Source organism: Eurytemora carolleeae, unplaced genomic scaffold (genome assembly GCF_000591075.1).
Source record: "Eurytemora carolleeae unplaced genomic scaffold, Eaff_2.0 scaffold646, whole genome shotgun sequence".
Classification (NCBI taxonomy): domain Eukaryota; kingdom Metazoa; phylum Arthropoda; class Copepoda; order Calanoida; family Temoridae; genus Eurytemora; species Eurytemora carolleeae.
The window spans coordinates 86,607-102,536 of record NW_019396532.1 but is presented as its reverse complement, the minus strand read 5'-3'; the positions used below and the strand labels follow the sequence as shown (position 1 = coordinate 102,536).

The following is a 15,930-nucleotide window of genomic DNA, read 5'->3' as shown; positions in this document are numbered from 1 at the left end:
TGAAGACAGACAAGTTTACTCTGTTTGTATACTGCAATTTTCTTGTTTTACTAAGTACAACTGTATGCAGTCAAAACATAAACCAACAAAATGTAAACATAGCAGACGAAACTCTTACAGATTACAGCTTTCTCAGTAGGTATCACTAAACTAAATCAAAGAATTATTTGAAAAGACGATATCGAATTCGTCACTGAATTCCCATGTTTTTTGGGACACCCTGTATATCAATTTCTCGAGACAGGGATATCAGATAGTACTGATATTGGTCGCGATCCTAAAATGTTTGGGCTTCAGCCTATACCCCCCTTTAATTTTAGCTTATCAGTCCCTTAAAAAGAAATATTTTTTTCTTCAGGCTCTTTAATAACCTCAACCTGGGTTATAACAGCAGCTCACTGTACCCAACTGGTAGACCCTGGTTACGAGGATCAATGTGTAAAAACAACCAAATCAAAAGGATTTTTTGAATCTCAGCTCGTCAAAACTAACAATGACTCTGTAATAGGCGAAAGGTGACAAACATGGGATCGAATTATTCTTCTTGTATTAGAAGTTAGAACTTGTGTGTTGTGAATCTTGATCTCAATCTTATGCAGACCTGAGGACTAATTTAATTACGATATTCCGTGGCATGGGTGGTCATACCTCGTAGGGATACCTTTAATTAAGAGATCAAGCATTTACGCTCAAAATTAAAATGCCCACATTAGATATCGAGATTTAAAGTTCAAGAATAAAGATTCTACACAATAGTTCCGACCTCTGAAAACATAAGAAAGGTAGTCGTTGGAATAGGTTGGAATAGGTTGGAATGGGTTGGAATAGGTTGGAATAGGTTGGAATAGGTTGGAATAGGTTGGAATAGGTTGGAATAGGTTGGAATAGGTTGGTAACCTTTTGATAATATCACAATAAAGCGCACATTTTTAACTCATAGTGCCCTTAATATTTTTTTTAATGAAAAAAACACCCAACCTAGAAAACGACTAATTCGCGTTCTTGTCTGCTTTATTTACTTTTACACTTAAGAATTCATTTACCTTGTAGGATTTAATTATTTAATCTTTTATGATGAAAGATTTTAGTGTAATATCCTGAATGACTATTTTCCAAATATGCTAAGCGTGGCAATTTTTTTTTGAAAATCAATCAGGTGCCTGCTCTCTACTTGCACCCCTAATTTTTCCTGAGGGGGGGGGGCGTCGTCGTACCCCCTTAACCAACCTCTTTTCATAGACATAGGCTTGACTTAATCTAGAGTTATTAATTCTTGATCTTAATCAACATTTAGGAAAACGCCGTTTGGAAAATAGCCATTTATGAAAGAAAGTGTGTAGAAAACCTACGGTTAGAAATAGAAAACTGTGGAACAGGAAGACGACATTAAAGCAATTATTAAGTGTATTTGATGTTGTCTTAAAGCAAATAGTTTTAATTATAACTTATTAATTTCCTTATGAAGTCAAAAATGGGTCTGTTTACACATCACAACTGACGCGTCTTATGTTCATTGGACTTAAAATGCTATAATTTGACTCTAAAAGTAGTCTTTCAATTCCAGGGATTTCTGGTTCTCACTATAAACCAATATTAATATGTGCAATACATTAAGTAATTCATTTATCAATCAATAAGCAACTCGTTCTATTTCTCCGATGATATTCTTCCAACCTAGGTATTCTAAGATAAAATGCCATTACGTGAACGGGAAGGATCTCGAAATAACTCTGGTAGACCCTAAAGGATCAGTTTACATCGGAGTTTCTGATGTAAATGATAAAGAAACAATCAAAAAGGAAAATCTTATTAACATCCAGAAAATGTATCGTCACAAGTATGCATACAAAGGGAAGTACAATGACGCCTATGGCAGCTATGGTGGATATGATATTGCTCTGTTAAAACTATCCAAACCAGCAAATAAAAAATATTCTCCAGTTTGCTTGGCAACAACTACATTTGATGATTTACAACAATCCATGATTGCTGGTTACGGCAATTACTATAGAACGCCTTGTCTAACGGACGAGTATGGCCAATACAAGTATCACTACTGTGAACGACCTTCTAAGGAAAATCCTTGTATCGTTGATAAACCTCCTCCCGAGGACGAAGCCTGTGTTAACTTCTTCAAGGAAAAGAACGTTTCTATCTCTATTGACTTCCAGGAGATGGCTATAACTGCACCTGGAGAGAATATTACGTTCTGCTACCGGAACCAATCCTTAAACCCTGGATCTAAGGGCTGGTGTAAGGTTAAGAATGATTTCTACGTGATAGGAGAGAGTAGACCTGTTGATAATGGTTGGGGATTCTGCAGTAGCGACTGCTTCCTAGGAGAATCTGAACCTGAATCCCTGCTCCTGCGCCAGAAATCCAACGTGTCCGTTCTGCCGGATAGAATATGCGAGATATTCTTAAACCAGTCTATACCCCAACATGTCAAGCACATACCAAAGATACTCTGTGTTGGAAACTGGGAGAATTGGAAGACTGATTATTGGGAAAAGATTGACAACAAATACACCCGTCTTACGCAGAAGAACATGGAGAAGTACAGTAATTTTGGGGAGCAGGAAGGTATGTGTTTAATTTTTCTAAAATAATGAGTTTTCCTCAAAGAAACAAAAAAAATACAAAACATTTAAAATATTGTCAAATCGATTATTAACTGTATATTTATCAAATAAAAGTTAAAGTGCCGCGAATTACCGTGATTAATTTATATCAATAATTGATTGGATTTGTTTTACAACATATTAATAGAGTAAATAGAAACCGTCAAGAAACAACTACTGAATTAGAAACAGAACCCTTACAGGCAGACAATTAATTATTTTAATCTGCTCATGATTGTTAAAATGAGCAGTACTCAATATCATCGTTTGACAACTTTTGAAAAGCAGAAATAATCTAAATTTTTGATGAAACTTGCTTCCTTGATTAAAAGTTTACAACTCCTGAGTATGGGCTTCATAAACATTTTTGCTCAGGCTTCCATGAAAACAAAATTATCCTGAAAACAAAAAGCAGTTAACAAGGTTGACAGATTTTTTGTCAGTTTTATGCAGGCTATATATAACTGCCTTGCATCCTTGCATAAGATTACTATACAATACAAGTTACAATTCTCCTAATTTTGATGCCGCTTTATCAAATCTTTTTATTTAGATGCTGCTGTACACAATTATTTATTTAGATGCTTCTTTACACAATTATTTATTTAGATGCTGCTGTACACAATTACTCACCTAGATGCTTCTGTGCACAATTATTCACCTAGATGCTTCTGTACACAATTATTCACCTAGATGCTTCTGTACACAATTATTCACCTAGATGCTTTTGTACACAATTTTTTATTTAGATGCTTCTGTATACAATTATTCACCTAGATGCTTCTGTACACAATTATTTATTTAGACGCTTCTGTATGCAATCTTGCAATTTAGATGCTATATTTTAAACAATCTTCTTTTTTAAAAAAATCCAGATTACTTAAAGTAAAAGTACCCAGGATTCAATCCTGTAAAAAGGACATAGTTTGCTCGAAAAAAACATCCCGATCGTTAGTGCTATTGTCGGCACCTCCCGGCTCATCATGGCTAACAAGTAACAACTGGCTCAATCAAAGAAAAACTCAGAAAACCTTCAATACTTTCCTAAAATGATTATCCTGGGTTACTTCATCTCGAGCATAAATGGAGATCAAAATTACATAAACCGAGCCAGTCCGTTAAAATTAAATTTTAGGGAGTTAAAAGTATGAAAAAATACTTGAAAAGTCAATACAAAAAGTGATGGTGGATAAGGTTGCTCGGAGTGATGACAAAGAGACAGAGTGGAACGGATTCACATGTGTAATAAATTGTTTTATTAACTATGTTAATTTTTCGGAATGTACCTTTCATTTATTTATTTATTTATTTGTTTATTAATCTAGATGCTTCTTTACCAAATCTATATAAGATGCTGCTGTATACAGTCTTCTACTTTAGATGCTGTTGTACACGATGTTCTCATTTAGATGCTGAGCTGTACACAATCTTTTAATCTAGATGCTGCTGTACACAATCTTCTAATCTAGATGCTGCTGTACACAATCTTTTAATTTAGATGCTTCTGTACACAATCTTCTAATTTAGATGCTGCTAAACACAATCTTCTAATTTAGATGCTGTTGTACACAATCTTTTAATCTAGATGCTGCTGTACACATACTTTTAATTTAGATGCTGCTATACACAATCTTCTAATTTAGATACTGTTGTACACAATCTTTTAATCTAGATGCTGCTGTACACAATCTTCTAATTCAGATGCTGCTGTACACAATCTTTTAATCTAGATGCTGCTGTACACAATCTTCTAATTTAGATGCTGCTGTACACAATCTTTTAATCTAGATACTGCTGTACACAATCTTCTACTTTAGATGCTGCTGTACACAATCTTTTAATCTAGATACTGCTATACACAATCTTCTACTTTGGATGCTGCTGTACACAATCTTCTAATTTAGATGCTGCTGTACACAATCTTTTAATCTAGATGCTGCTACACACAATCTTCTAATTTAGATGCTGCTGTACACAATCTTTTAATCTAGATGCTGCTATACACAATCTTCTAATTTAGATGCTGCTATACACAATCTTCTAATTTAGATGCTGCTATACACAATCTTTTAATTTAGATGCTGCTGTACACAATCTTTTAGTCTAGATGCTGCTATACGCAATCTTCTAATTTAAACGCTTCCTTATACAATTTTAATCCGGTGGACTATAAAATCAACAGCTTTTTAAATGCAAAAAAAATACTTTCCAATATTTGTTTCAGAGTTGGAAGGAGGATATGTCGCTTCATCAGGAGCATGTGCTGGTGATTTCGGAGGACCGTTGTATTTCAAGGAAAAATCAGCTTTCGTCCTCACAGGTGAGGTAATAATGATTCTTCAAAACTAAAGTGGGAACATTTCTTTCCTTCTTGTCTGGGATACAAATTTTTTCAGATCTTATTCCTCTCTACTTTCCTAGAATAGTCCTGGGATTTACTAAATGTGTTTTGCTTTATCACTGGTTTTAGATCCACAGAATTTTGTTCGGGTTTACATTTTTATACATTCGTCGTCGTACCCATCAATACAACGAAGACGACTTTCGATTTCAATTTTGATACACATAAATATGACAACTAAGAGAAGTTTCCCTTTATTTGCTTGAAAACTTGCAATAAAAAAAAGTTAGTTAGAAATCAAAACTTAAATAGAAAAGTCCTCTTCATAGTAATGATATAAACGCCGACCAATGTCCCAAAATCTTAAATCTTAATCTTAAATAATATTTTTCTCCCAATAGGAAAAAGAGTTGCTTCTAAAGTAGATGGATTAGTTTAACCTTTATATATCTGATTGATAAAAAAAAGATAAAATTTGATAATCTCGCATGTTATCAAAGTTGTAAACTTATGACTGAACGCTAAAAATTGAACAAGTTACTGCTGGTTCAAATAGTATTTTAAGCACATGGTTGGTTAAAAATTGTCTCAATTAAAGATTTCTACAATACTTAAAGCTTTAACAGTTGGTTGTCCCCGATTTGACATTTATAAAATTCCAACGCTTCCTCTCTATAGAATTATTATAAATATACACAGAAGGAGCCATAATAAATAATTAAGTAATTTGTTTTTATTTTGTTTTGTTTGAGGAATTGCAAGCGGAGAGAAGGGTAAGATTGGGCAGTGTGGAGGGATAAACAATCCTACTCACTATGTCAGGTAAATACATTTATTTCATGTCACCCTTTAATACTCTAAACCTTTGTCCACGCCTAAATAGAGGCGACATCTTTGCTTTCCTGTGTGAAATTAGATGATATTTAATTGTGCTTAATGGAGGATTTGAAGTTGAAAATATTTATCTCTTTCGAAGATATAAAAACGATGACGTTGCAGTTCTTTAAATTGAGTTACTTGAAATTACTCAGACAATCCCTTTATTAGTCTAATTTTCAATAATCTAATCCTGCAAGTACATATCTACAGTATGCAGTGTATATAGGGTTTACACAAGTGTACATATCTTAACAAGTCTAATTTCCAATAATCTAATCCTGCAAGTACATATATACAGTATACAGTATATATAGGGTTTACACAAGTGTACATATCTTAACAAGTCTAATTTCCAATAATCTAATCCTGCAAGTACATATCTACAGTGTGCAGTGTATATAGGGTTTACACAAGTGTACATATCTTAACAGTCTAATTTATTCATAATTATGTTTCCTTTTCTTACAATTAAACCCGAAATAAACCATACATCGAAAGAATTCAGGTGTACTTCACTTTCTGATAATGGAATGTTGCAGATATTTAGTTTTTAAAGTAAATGATTATATGGAGCTCTTTATAATGTTCCCGCATATTCATTGCTATTTATTAATTTTCGCAAATACTGAGATTTACGTAAAATAGTATAAAACCCGATGAAAAATTTTCAAGACGACATTTGATAAATTCTTTTGTATGGCGTACTTCGGGTTTAACTGTATCAAATCAAATTATTAGCAGCTTCTAGAAAATGATTACTACACACATAAGAATTAGGCGTCCAGGGCGAACATTTGAACATTTTCTATTATGACCCAAATGTCCCAATGAGCAATGCACGATCCAAAATAATGTTGGACACCCTGTACATATTAGAACTTTTTATAGTCTTTGATATTCAAGGGTCCAGGAATTTGTGAACTGGATTGTCTCCACTCTGCATCAAGATGCAAGAAAACTCTGCTGGCATAAAAAATTCAGGAAAATTTGATAAAAAATAAAATTTTAGATAAAAAGTTGACATTAATTAAAAAAATTAAAGTTTAAAATTGCTTTGAAGAAAGATTGAACTGTCATTTAAAATAATCTATTAATATATTTTTAAGTATAAGGTAGACATTTTAAATTTTTTCTTTATGATCATTTGTAGCTTGCGATTTTATGTTTGACACATATTTTTTATCTTCTTTAAAGTGACCTATTGAAGAAAAAGAACGAGTGAAGACGGCAAAAATATCTTTTTTAAATAATGAGGAAATTGATAATAAATATGGATCAGAATATTATTTTTATTTATGCTGAGATTAATTGGAACAGGGGTGAATACTTCTTTAAAAACAATTTCTCCACCACTAGTGTGTTAGAACTGTTAATATGTACTGCAAAATTTAAAAGTTTTTTCCATTGAATTTCAACCCCCCCCCCCCCGCCATCTTCCAAAAGAATATATAAACCTAACAGTAAACGCATTACAATACAAACTTATCTCATCAGAATTGTTTTCTTCTTCTGACTTTTAAACGAAACAGGAACACTAACCAGGGTTGAAATGTTACAAGAGAGAAATTGTTATTAGGGTCTACCTTTTTTAACTACAATACAAAAACCTTCTTAATGTTGTAGGAAAAGTGGGAACAAAAAGTTTTCCTTTTACCAAAATGTTTTTATGAACATTTAGTATTATCCGAATATCAACCTCTAAGTGTAAAGAAGTGTCAAAGAAGAAAGTGCCAACAATTTATTTTCAGTTTTGAAACAAGCATAATGTTTGATGTTCATAAAAAAACATATTTTCATTTTTTCATGATTTGAAATATTTAATATCATCACTTTTCTAAATCTTAGCGTTGATCATACAAGAAAATAAAAACACTAAAAGAGGACAACTTAAAACGTTGATAATTTTCAACACTAACTGAACGAGTTCTGAGTTCTCTGATTTAAGTTCGAAAAAGTTTTATGAAACTGATGTGTATTCAACGAGATGTTGACAATATTACATGCAGGAGAAAAATATATTAGAAAAGGGAATCTCGATAAACAACGCTTTCTTATGATGAGAACCAAGAAAATTATAATTTTCTATTTACTATTGAACAAACATAACAAGGTTCATCGTACATAGAAAAAATCTGAAGACGACAGTAAAAAACAGTGTTTATTCCGAGCAATCATAGATTCTTTCCAATGTTTTCGGTAACATTTACTTTCTTTACATTCTTGGATCTTAGTGGGCTTGGTTGAGTTACCATAATGGGCAATGCGTGGACTGCTGGAGTAACCCCAGGATATGAGGAAAGAGTTTGAGCAGATCTTTTTAGGACAGGAGCTGACAGAGATTTGATGGAAACAGTTGAAGCCGGATACGGTTGTGGAATTGACTCTGAATATGATTGGATGAAAGAACTGAGTAAATCTGGCTCGGAGTACGGATAAGTAGGGGAAGTGGGCAAGACTGGTTCAGAGTAAGGATAGGTTGGAGAAGTAGGCACTACTGGTTCGGAGTAAGGATAAGTTGGAGAAGTATCCAGGACTGGCTTGGAGTAAAGATAGTTTTGAGAAGTAGGCAGTACTGAATCAGAGTAAGGATAGGTCGGAGAAGTAGGCATGACTGGATCAGAGTAAGGATGGGTTGGAATTTTAGACAAGACTGGTTCGGAGTAAGGATAAGTTGGAGAAGTAGGCACTACTGGTTCGGAGTAAGGATAAGTTGGAGAAGTAGCCAGGACTGGCTTGGAGTAAAGATAGTTTTGAGAAGTAGGCAGTACTGAATCATAGTAATGATTGGTAGTAGAAGTAGGCATGACTGGATCAGAGTAAGGATGGGTTGGAGTTGTAGACAAGACTGGATCAGAGTAAGGTTGGGGATGAGAAGTAGGCGGGACTGGTTCGGAGTAAGAATGGGTTGGAGAAGTACGGAGGACTAGTTCGGAGTAAGAATGGGTTGGAGAAGTACGGAGAACTGGTTCCGAGTAAGAATGGGTTGGAGTAGTAGACCAAACTGGATCAGAGTATAGTTGGAGTTGTGAAGTAGGCAGGACTGGTTCGGAGTAAAAATAGGTTGGAGAAGTAGGCATGACTGGATTAGAGCGGCAGGAGGTTGTAGAGGTACGGAGGACTGGATCGGAGTAAGGACAGGTTTGAGAAGAAGGCAGGGCTATGTTGGAGAAAGAAGATAAATAAACCTTAGATGAAGGCAATACTCCAAACTTTAACTTCTTTTTGGTAGTATTAGATACTTTCTTGCTTGTAACCACATCTTCAACTTTATCTTCGTGTCTTTTTCTTTTTTCCTTCCCACTTGTTATTCGAACCACCGAGGTAGGCTGAATTTCCTGAAAAAAACGTATTATGAAAATTAGAAGAAAATAGTTTATGGATAATAACGAAATAAACTACTCAATACTAATGATTCTTTATTAAAACACAAACTTTTTTGTTTTGATAATGTTAATCCACTGTAATTTACTCCATACCTTTCTAGAATCCACTTTTTTCTCAGAAATATTAGGGGTTTCCTCCTCAACTTTCGTAACCTTGGACTTGATTTGCTTCTTGATTTCGGACTCTAAAAAATGATAAAAAAATATCCCACCATGATTATCCACATGACATAAAAACATAGCAAAATATAGCTACAGGGTTACTCACGAAGGATGAGACTTCAGAGACGACTGTACGGAACTTATCTATTTTTTTCCTCCATAGATTTAAGGTTCCCTGTATATAGAGACTTGTCTACCTTTTAGCCAAATAATTTATTACACCAATAAAAAACAAAATCTAAGACAGACTCTAAAGTTTAAACCTCAGATCTAATATATAAAGAGTTTTAGGTAGTCATTAAAGTTTCATCCTTTGTGGGTAACCCTGTACTTGAGGGGGTAAAATATATATCAAAAAGCAAAAATATAAAATTTGCTAGGCACCTTATAAAAGAAAGAGACAAAGCAGAGAAGAGCAAGGAAAGGTAAAAAAACAATGAGTGGAACTCAGGTACAGTTCTATGCTAGAATTTAATAACAATCTAAGTTTAGCTTGAAATTTCCAAGAAAAAAAGGATGCAAGATAATTTTATGTTGAACCAATAAAGTAATCTGAAACTACATAAATTGGAAAGTAAAATATAAGTGTACCATAATTATTACTTGGTTTGATTTTCCGCAATTTGACAAAGCATGGTTTGATATTTTTTCTCCCGATTCTTCTCCTACTACAAGTATGTATTAACTATAAGCAGTTTGATTTCAACTCAACCATAATACTTCCTGTTAATAATTTAAAATGTTTTTTTTTTTCGTTCGATTTACTTCCTTTATTCTTAATAAAATTTCCATAACACTTAATTATCATTGACAAAATTTTTTTTTCAAGCAGTGAAGTACCATACTTAAAGAAGTTAAAAAACCGCAAAATTTAAAGATGAGTGCTTGAAAACTTTAATTTACTACTCTCTGAAGGATTTTTAAATAATCATCATGTCGTCATATTGCCTCCATAGTGACTAAAAACAGAATACTATATTACATCTCTTCCTTGTAGCAGTTTTGTAGATGGACTGAACAGGTTCGTGATTTGAAGAAGAAGGGTTGGGAGTTAGATTACGATGTTTTGGGGTTAAAGTAGAAGACTTGGAAACTGGAGGATTAGGATTTGAAGTGATAAGTTTAGATATTGAAGTGATAGTTTTGGCGGTCGGAGGAGTAGGTTTAGGAGTAGAATAAGAAGTATTGGAGACTGGAGGAGTAGGTTTAGGAGTAGAATTAGAAGTATTGGAGACTGGAGGAGTAGGTTTAGGAGTAGAATTAGAAGTATTGGAGATTGGAGGAGTAGTTTTTGGTGTAGAATTAGAAGTATTGGAGACTGGAGGAGTAGGTTCTGGAGTAGAATTAGAAGTATTGGAGACTAGAGGAGTAGGTTTTGGAGCAGAATTAGAAGTATTGGAGACTGGAGGAATAGGTTCTGGAGTAGAATTAGAAGTATTGAAGACTGGAGGAGTAGGTTTTGGAGTAGAATTAGAAGTATTGGAGAATGGAGGATTTGGTTTTGTAGTAGAATTAGAAGTATTGGAGACTGGAGGAGTAGGTTTTGGAGTAGAATTAAAAGTATTGGAAACTGTAGAAGTACGGTTAAGAATGCCAGTAGTCTTGGAGCGTTGGGGACTGCGTTTTGTGGCTGAATAAGTAGGTCTGGGGGTTGTGGTGGTAAATTCGATGCTTTGAGTAGGTTTGGGGGTAGTTTCGGTGGTTGGAGCAGGTCTCAAGGTAGAAGTAGTAGGTCTGGGCATTGCAGTGGTATTTTCGGTAATAAGAGAAGTATGTTTGGAAGTTGGGGGTGTAGTTTCCGGAGTCGAGGTAGTTGGCTTAGGGGTTAACAAAGGTGGATTCAGGGTTGACGCAGTATGTTTGGAGAGTTTAGGGCTATCGAATGAGAAATGAGATTTATAATGTTTGGGTAGAGAAGAAATAGAACTTTTCCTATTACCTTCGCTTTCAGTTCCATCTTCCTTTAATTCTTCAGAGATATTCAATATTTCCTTTACAACATTCTTTTTCATGGTTACTCCTAATTTACTAATCCGTATTTCATGTTTTCTTTCCTTGTTTCCCTCAGAAGTCTTGGAGCGTTGGGGACTACGTTTTGTGGCTGAATATGTAGGTATGGGGGTTGTGGTGGTGGATTCGATGCTTTGAGTAGGTTTTATGGTTAGTGGAGTATGTTCGGGGGTAGTTCCGGTGGTTGGTGCAGGTTTCAAGGTTGAAGTAGTAGGTCTTGGCATTGCAGTGGTATTTTCGGTAATAAGAGAAGTATGTTTGGAAGTTGGGGGTGTAGTTTCCGGAGTCGAGGTAGTTGGCTTAGGGGTTAACAGAGTAGGATTCAGGGTTGACGCAGTATGTTTGGAGAGTTTAGTGCTATCGAATGAGAAATGAGAGGTATAATGTTTGGGTAGAGAAGACATAGAACTTTTCCTCGTACCTTTGCTATTAGTTCCATCTTCCTTTCTGATCCGTATTTCATGTTTTCTTTCCTTTTTTCCCTCAGATACATTTACTTGAATTTTTTCCCGCGTTCTAACCTCGTCTTCATTTCTCTTGTCAATAGATTCTTTTTCCTCCTTGACCGGCTCATGAAGCTGGGGAGCAGCGGGTACAGCGAGCACGACAGGTTCGGAGGCAGCTGCGATGATCTGCTTCTGAATAGGTTCCTTGAGACGAACCTCGCCAGTCGTTATTCTTGTCGTCGCCTCGTTCTTGCAATTCGAGAAAACCTCATCCTTGAATGAGAAAATATATCATTTCGATAAAATTAACTCAATATTTTCACTAATCTAATTAATATTATCAAAACCTACTCTTTACCTGACTTATTCAAATTAAAAGTTTAAATGTTAGCTTTTATTCGCAGCAGAGCCAGAAAAAACCTGGGTTTTAAAAAAACCAGCCCAGTGTTTTTTTGGGGGCTAAATTGGTTCATTCATTATTTGGGTTTTTATTAAAAGTTTTTCAAGCAATTAATGAACTTTATAGTTACGAAAAATGACAATAGGATCTAATAAAAGTTATCTAAATTTTATATTAAAGTATTTCTTCCCTTTAGTTATATTTTTTAAAATGAATACATATTTCTGGGGAGGGGGGGGGGGGGATCAAATCAAATCATAAAATGTAGAGAGGTCTAAGACTCCAGTAGTGGATTGCAGTTTCAAGACCTCCCCATTTCTGGTTTTTCAGCCCTGCCGTCTGTTTACATATACTTTTTTTACTTTGCATTTGCGATAAAATTACTCTTTTTTACTTTGTATTTGCGATAAATGTACTCTTTTTTACTTTGTATTTGCGATAAATGTACTCTTTTTTACTTTGTATTTGCGATAAATGTACTCTTTTTTACTTTGCATTTGCGATAAAATTACTCTTTTTACTTTGCATTTGCGATAGATGTACTCTTTTTTACTTTGTATTTGCGATAAATGTACTCTTTTTTACTTTGCATTTGCGATAAATGTATTCTTTCTTACTTTGCATTTGCGATAAATGTACTCTTTTTTTACTTTGTATTTGCGATAAAATTACTCTTTTTTACTTTGTATTTGCGAAGCGCCCAGCAATACGACTAAATTTGAGCCATGCCCCACTTTAGACATCTGTAAGTAATTATATGCTTATGAAGGAAAGACCACTGTTAATTACTGAAATACTGAAGCTCCCTTATGAAAGTATCGTATTGAGTTAAAAGGATAAAATTGATGCTTAACAAAAATTGCAAATGACTAATTTTGAAATTTGTTTGGTCTAAACCCATAAACTTTCTTGGTGCCCAGAAAGCTGAAAAAATTGCAACTGTATACAAGGCCTATACCACCGATAACTTATTATTTCTTATGGTAAGATCATAGGTTTTAGTCAAACCTCCCAAATAATCAATATAATTAATAGAAAACCACATTTCTTGAATAGTTTATCAATGTAAGAAAGTACGCAGTAAACGCTGCTAACTGTTTAGTCAATATGTGAAATCTTACAAGTTTTTATGTTGAAAAGAATAAAATTAAGATGATATTCTATAATTCTAATGATAAAAGTTTCCCTAAATATTTAAGACTTTTACCTGATATCTGAAGATATCGTTATGAATGTAGTACTTTTTCGCAGACTGAGGAGCCAGAACCAAGGTCTGGACGAACCTTCTCATGGGTTGCCCATTGTTAGAGAGTTCCCCCGAGATCTGAACCACAACTCCGTCCGCCAGTGTCTTGTGGCAGTCAACCTAAACGGGGGAAAACATATAAAATACTTCAGTGATAATGCGGCAAAAACATAATTGAATGCTAAACTTTCATCTAAACGAATTATTTTTCATTGAGAAATGTAATCTGAATTTCAATAAAAATAAGAATGAACTGCACAAACCTTACTGATCTTGGCATGACAATCCTTGAAGTTGAGCTGAAGTATCTTCTGATGAATCTCCTGCTGTCCACGAACAACCTCTGCGTCTGTTCCACTGTCAACGCCTCCGTGAACAAAACTTGACTGTCCGTTGTAAAATCTCAACAAAAATAAATTCTTTAAACCTTTAATAATTATTTTAATACTTCCTTTAAAAGAATAGAACAGATTCTTCAATACACCATTCTATCACTTTTATTTTTATTGGGCATACAGTACTGCCAAATGAAACATAAAAGAATTAAAAAGTAGACAATAAACAAACCCACACTTAATGATCAGCCCCCCCNGGTATAGTACTGGTGGAAAAACTCAAGACCTGCACACTGAGGGGTGGGTGGGTTTAGTTCTAACCTGTGAAGGTTGAGAGGATCTTGGTTGAGCTGGGTATAGTACTGATGGACAAACTCACGACCTGCACACTGAGGGGTGGGTGGGTTTAGTTCTAACCTGTGAAGGTTGAGAGGATCTTGGTTGAGCTGGGTATAGTACTGGTGGACAAACTCACGACCTACACACTGAGGGGTGGGGGGTTCCATGACCTGAATTAAAGAAAATAGTAAAGCTGCAAAGCTACGACGCGGTGAGTCTTGAAACCTCCTTCTCTCCCATGGTTAAAAAGTATTTTCTTCAAAAGATTAAATCTAAATTTCAGATTTACACCTCAAAAGTGAAGATTTAAATTTAAAATTAAAATGATATTTATTTTGTACAGACCAGAGACAATTCACATTTCCTTTAAAAAGTTAAGGACCAAAATTTGCACAAATATTAAAGACCGTCGTTCTGGTTGTTGCCCCCCCCCCCCTTCTGAACTTTAACTTTAGCTTTGCGTCTGAAATTACTTAAATATTAAACGTGAAAAAAATACCATTAGTATAAATTTATAACATGTTAACCTTTATTTATGCAATTTACAAGATCAGAAGTTTTAAATTATTTTGCTATTAGTTCCATCTTNCTCTTCTCAGTCTTACGCTTCACTTAAAAAGAATTACCTAGCTAATTCTGGAAATTCTAAGACTCCAGGCTGCAATACTGTTTTCACCCGGCCTCGTTACAAAATTTTGTTAAAAATAACTTCTGAAATTTTAATATAAAAATTTGAGTTTCTCTTTTGGTTATTAACAACGAGAAATTGAAGCTTCTTGTAAAAATAAATGCGAGGGAAATTTTTTTGTAAACAAAATTTGAATCAAATAAGCTAAATGATATAATTAAAGTTGCATAAAGAATAACATTTATTCCAGTTAATCACAAAAGCTGGAAAATCGTAACATTAAGAGAAAACGACGGAAATATGATCTTGCTCAAGTTTCCTCTACTTCCAACTCCATATGGCTGCTCTGCGACATGAAGATTATGGCTTGGTCCGGCTCCTCATTAACATCCTCCTCCTCCAGTCCATCCAGCATAGTGACAGGCAGATACTTACAATCAACATTCTTAAATTTAAAATCATCTTTAGAAACTTAAAAAGTAAAATGCCTAAAGGGACTGTAGACGTAATTTGAAGTGACCATCAATTAAAAAATCGGATCATGTCCGATTCACAACGGTACCATTTAAACATTTATCTAACAATATTGGGCAAAATACCAGTTGGCAAACGTTCAAAACGTGTCGAATTCTGTAAATTAAGTTCTTTCTCTTGGTTGCATGAAATCGGCAAGTCTCTCTTGAGAACCCACGATGAGAAACTTGAAATTTCAAGATAGGAAAACTATAATAATTTCCTTGTTTTTCCTTGAAATTAGCTCTTCAATCAAGGCCAGAAGACAACATTATTAAACTCCAAGTGAAATTTGAAGTAAGCAAAAAGCGTCTTGAATTATCAGAAGACTTTTAGCAACGTCTTTGGTTAAAACTGGTTTGGGTGGCAGATATCTGTCATTTGATGTCTGCTTAACCCTATTCTGACTGACGTCTGATTTACTCAAAATAGACTGGGGGGGGGGTCATTGTGACCACTCTTTATTTCCTTATTGTGATACAAATCTACATATGTATATAGTCCATGTTTGGAAACCCTTGGGCTCCACTGACATAATTTGCAATTTTTTTTGCAAATTTGCAAAAATGTATTATTTATGGAAAAATTAAGATTTTATAGCAAAAAAGTGTAAAAACTAAAAGTGCG

The 15,930-nt window shown here is 34.4% G+C and overlaps 2 protein-coding genes across 6 annotated transcripts in view; one reads left to right on the top strand and one right to left on the bottom strand.

The window, feature by feature from the left end:
* The window catches only part of LOC111704971 (uncharacterized), a 10,754-nt gene extending 3,630 nt beyond the window's left edge, over nt 1-7,124 (top strand). The window contains exons 4-9 of the mRNA XM_023477379.1: nt 359-515; nt 1,679-2,583; nt 4,846-4,941; nt 5,715-5,784; nt 6,745-6,822; nt 7,036-7,124. Of these exons, the coding sequence (XP_023333147.1) occupies nt 359-515; nt 1,679-2,583; nt 4,846-4,941; nt 5,715-5,784; nt 6,745-6,822; nt 7,036-7,063 (1,334 nt within the window). The 3' untranslated portion in view covers nt 7,064-7,124. The remainder of the gene's footprint in view (nt 1-358; nt 516-1,678; nt 2,584-4,845; nt 4,942-5,714; nt 5,785-6,744; nt 6,823-7,035) is intronic.
* A 785-nt stretch (nt 7,125-7,909) lies between these two features.
* LOC111704968 (flocculation protein FLO11) lies at nt 7,910-15,235 on the bottom strand. 5 transcript variants are annotated; one of them, XM_023477375.1, is made up of 9 exons: nt 14,789-15,235; nt 14,241-14,332; nt 13,752-13,890; nt 13,450-13,608; nt 10,377-12,115; nt 9,978-10,054; nt 9,318-9,409; nt 8,603-9,176; nt 7,910-8,563 (listed from the first exon to the last, which is right to left on the bottom strand). In XM_023477375.1, the coding sequence occupies exons 2-9, from the start codon at nt 14,327-14,329 to the stop codon at nt 8,013-8,015; spliced, it is 3,420 nt and encodes a 1,139-aa protein (XP_023333143.1). In that variant the 5' UTR covers nt 14,330-14,332; nt 14,789-15,235; the 3' UTR covers nt 7,910-8,012. The 5 variants fall into 5 exon arrangements, with proteins under 5 accessions (XP_023333143.1, XP_023333139.1, XP_023333141.1 ...); XM_023477371.1 differs by having other exon boundaries at nt 7,910-9,176; XM_023477373.1 differs by having other exon boundaries at nt 7,910-9,176; nt 9,990-10,054.
* Between the last annotated feature and the right edge of the window lie 695 nt (nt 15,236-15,930).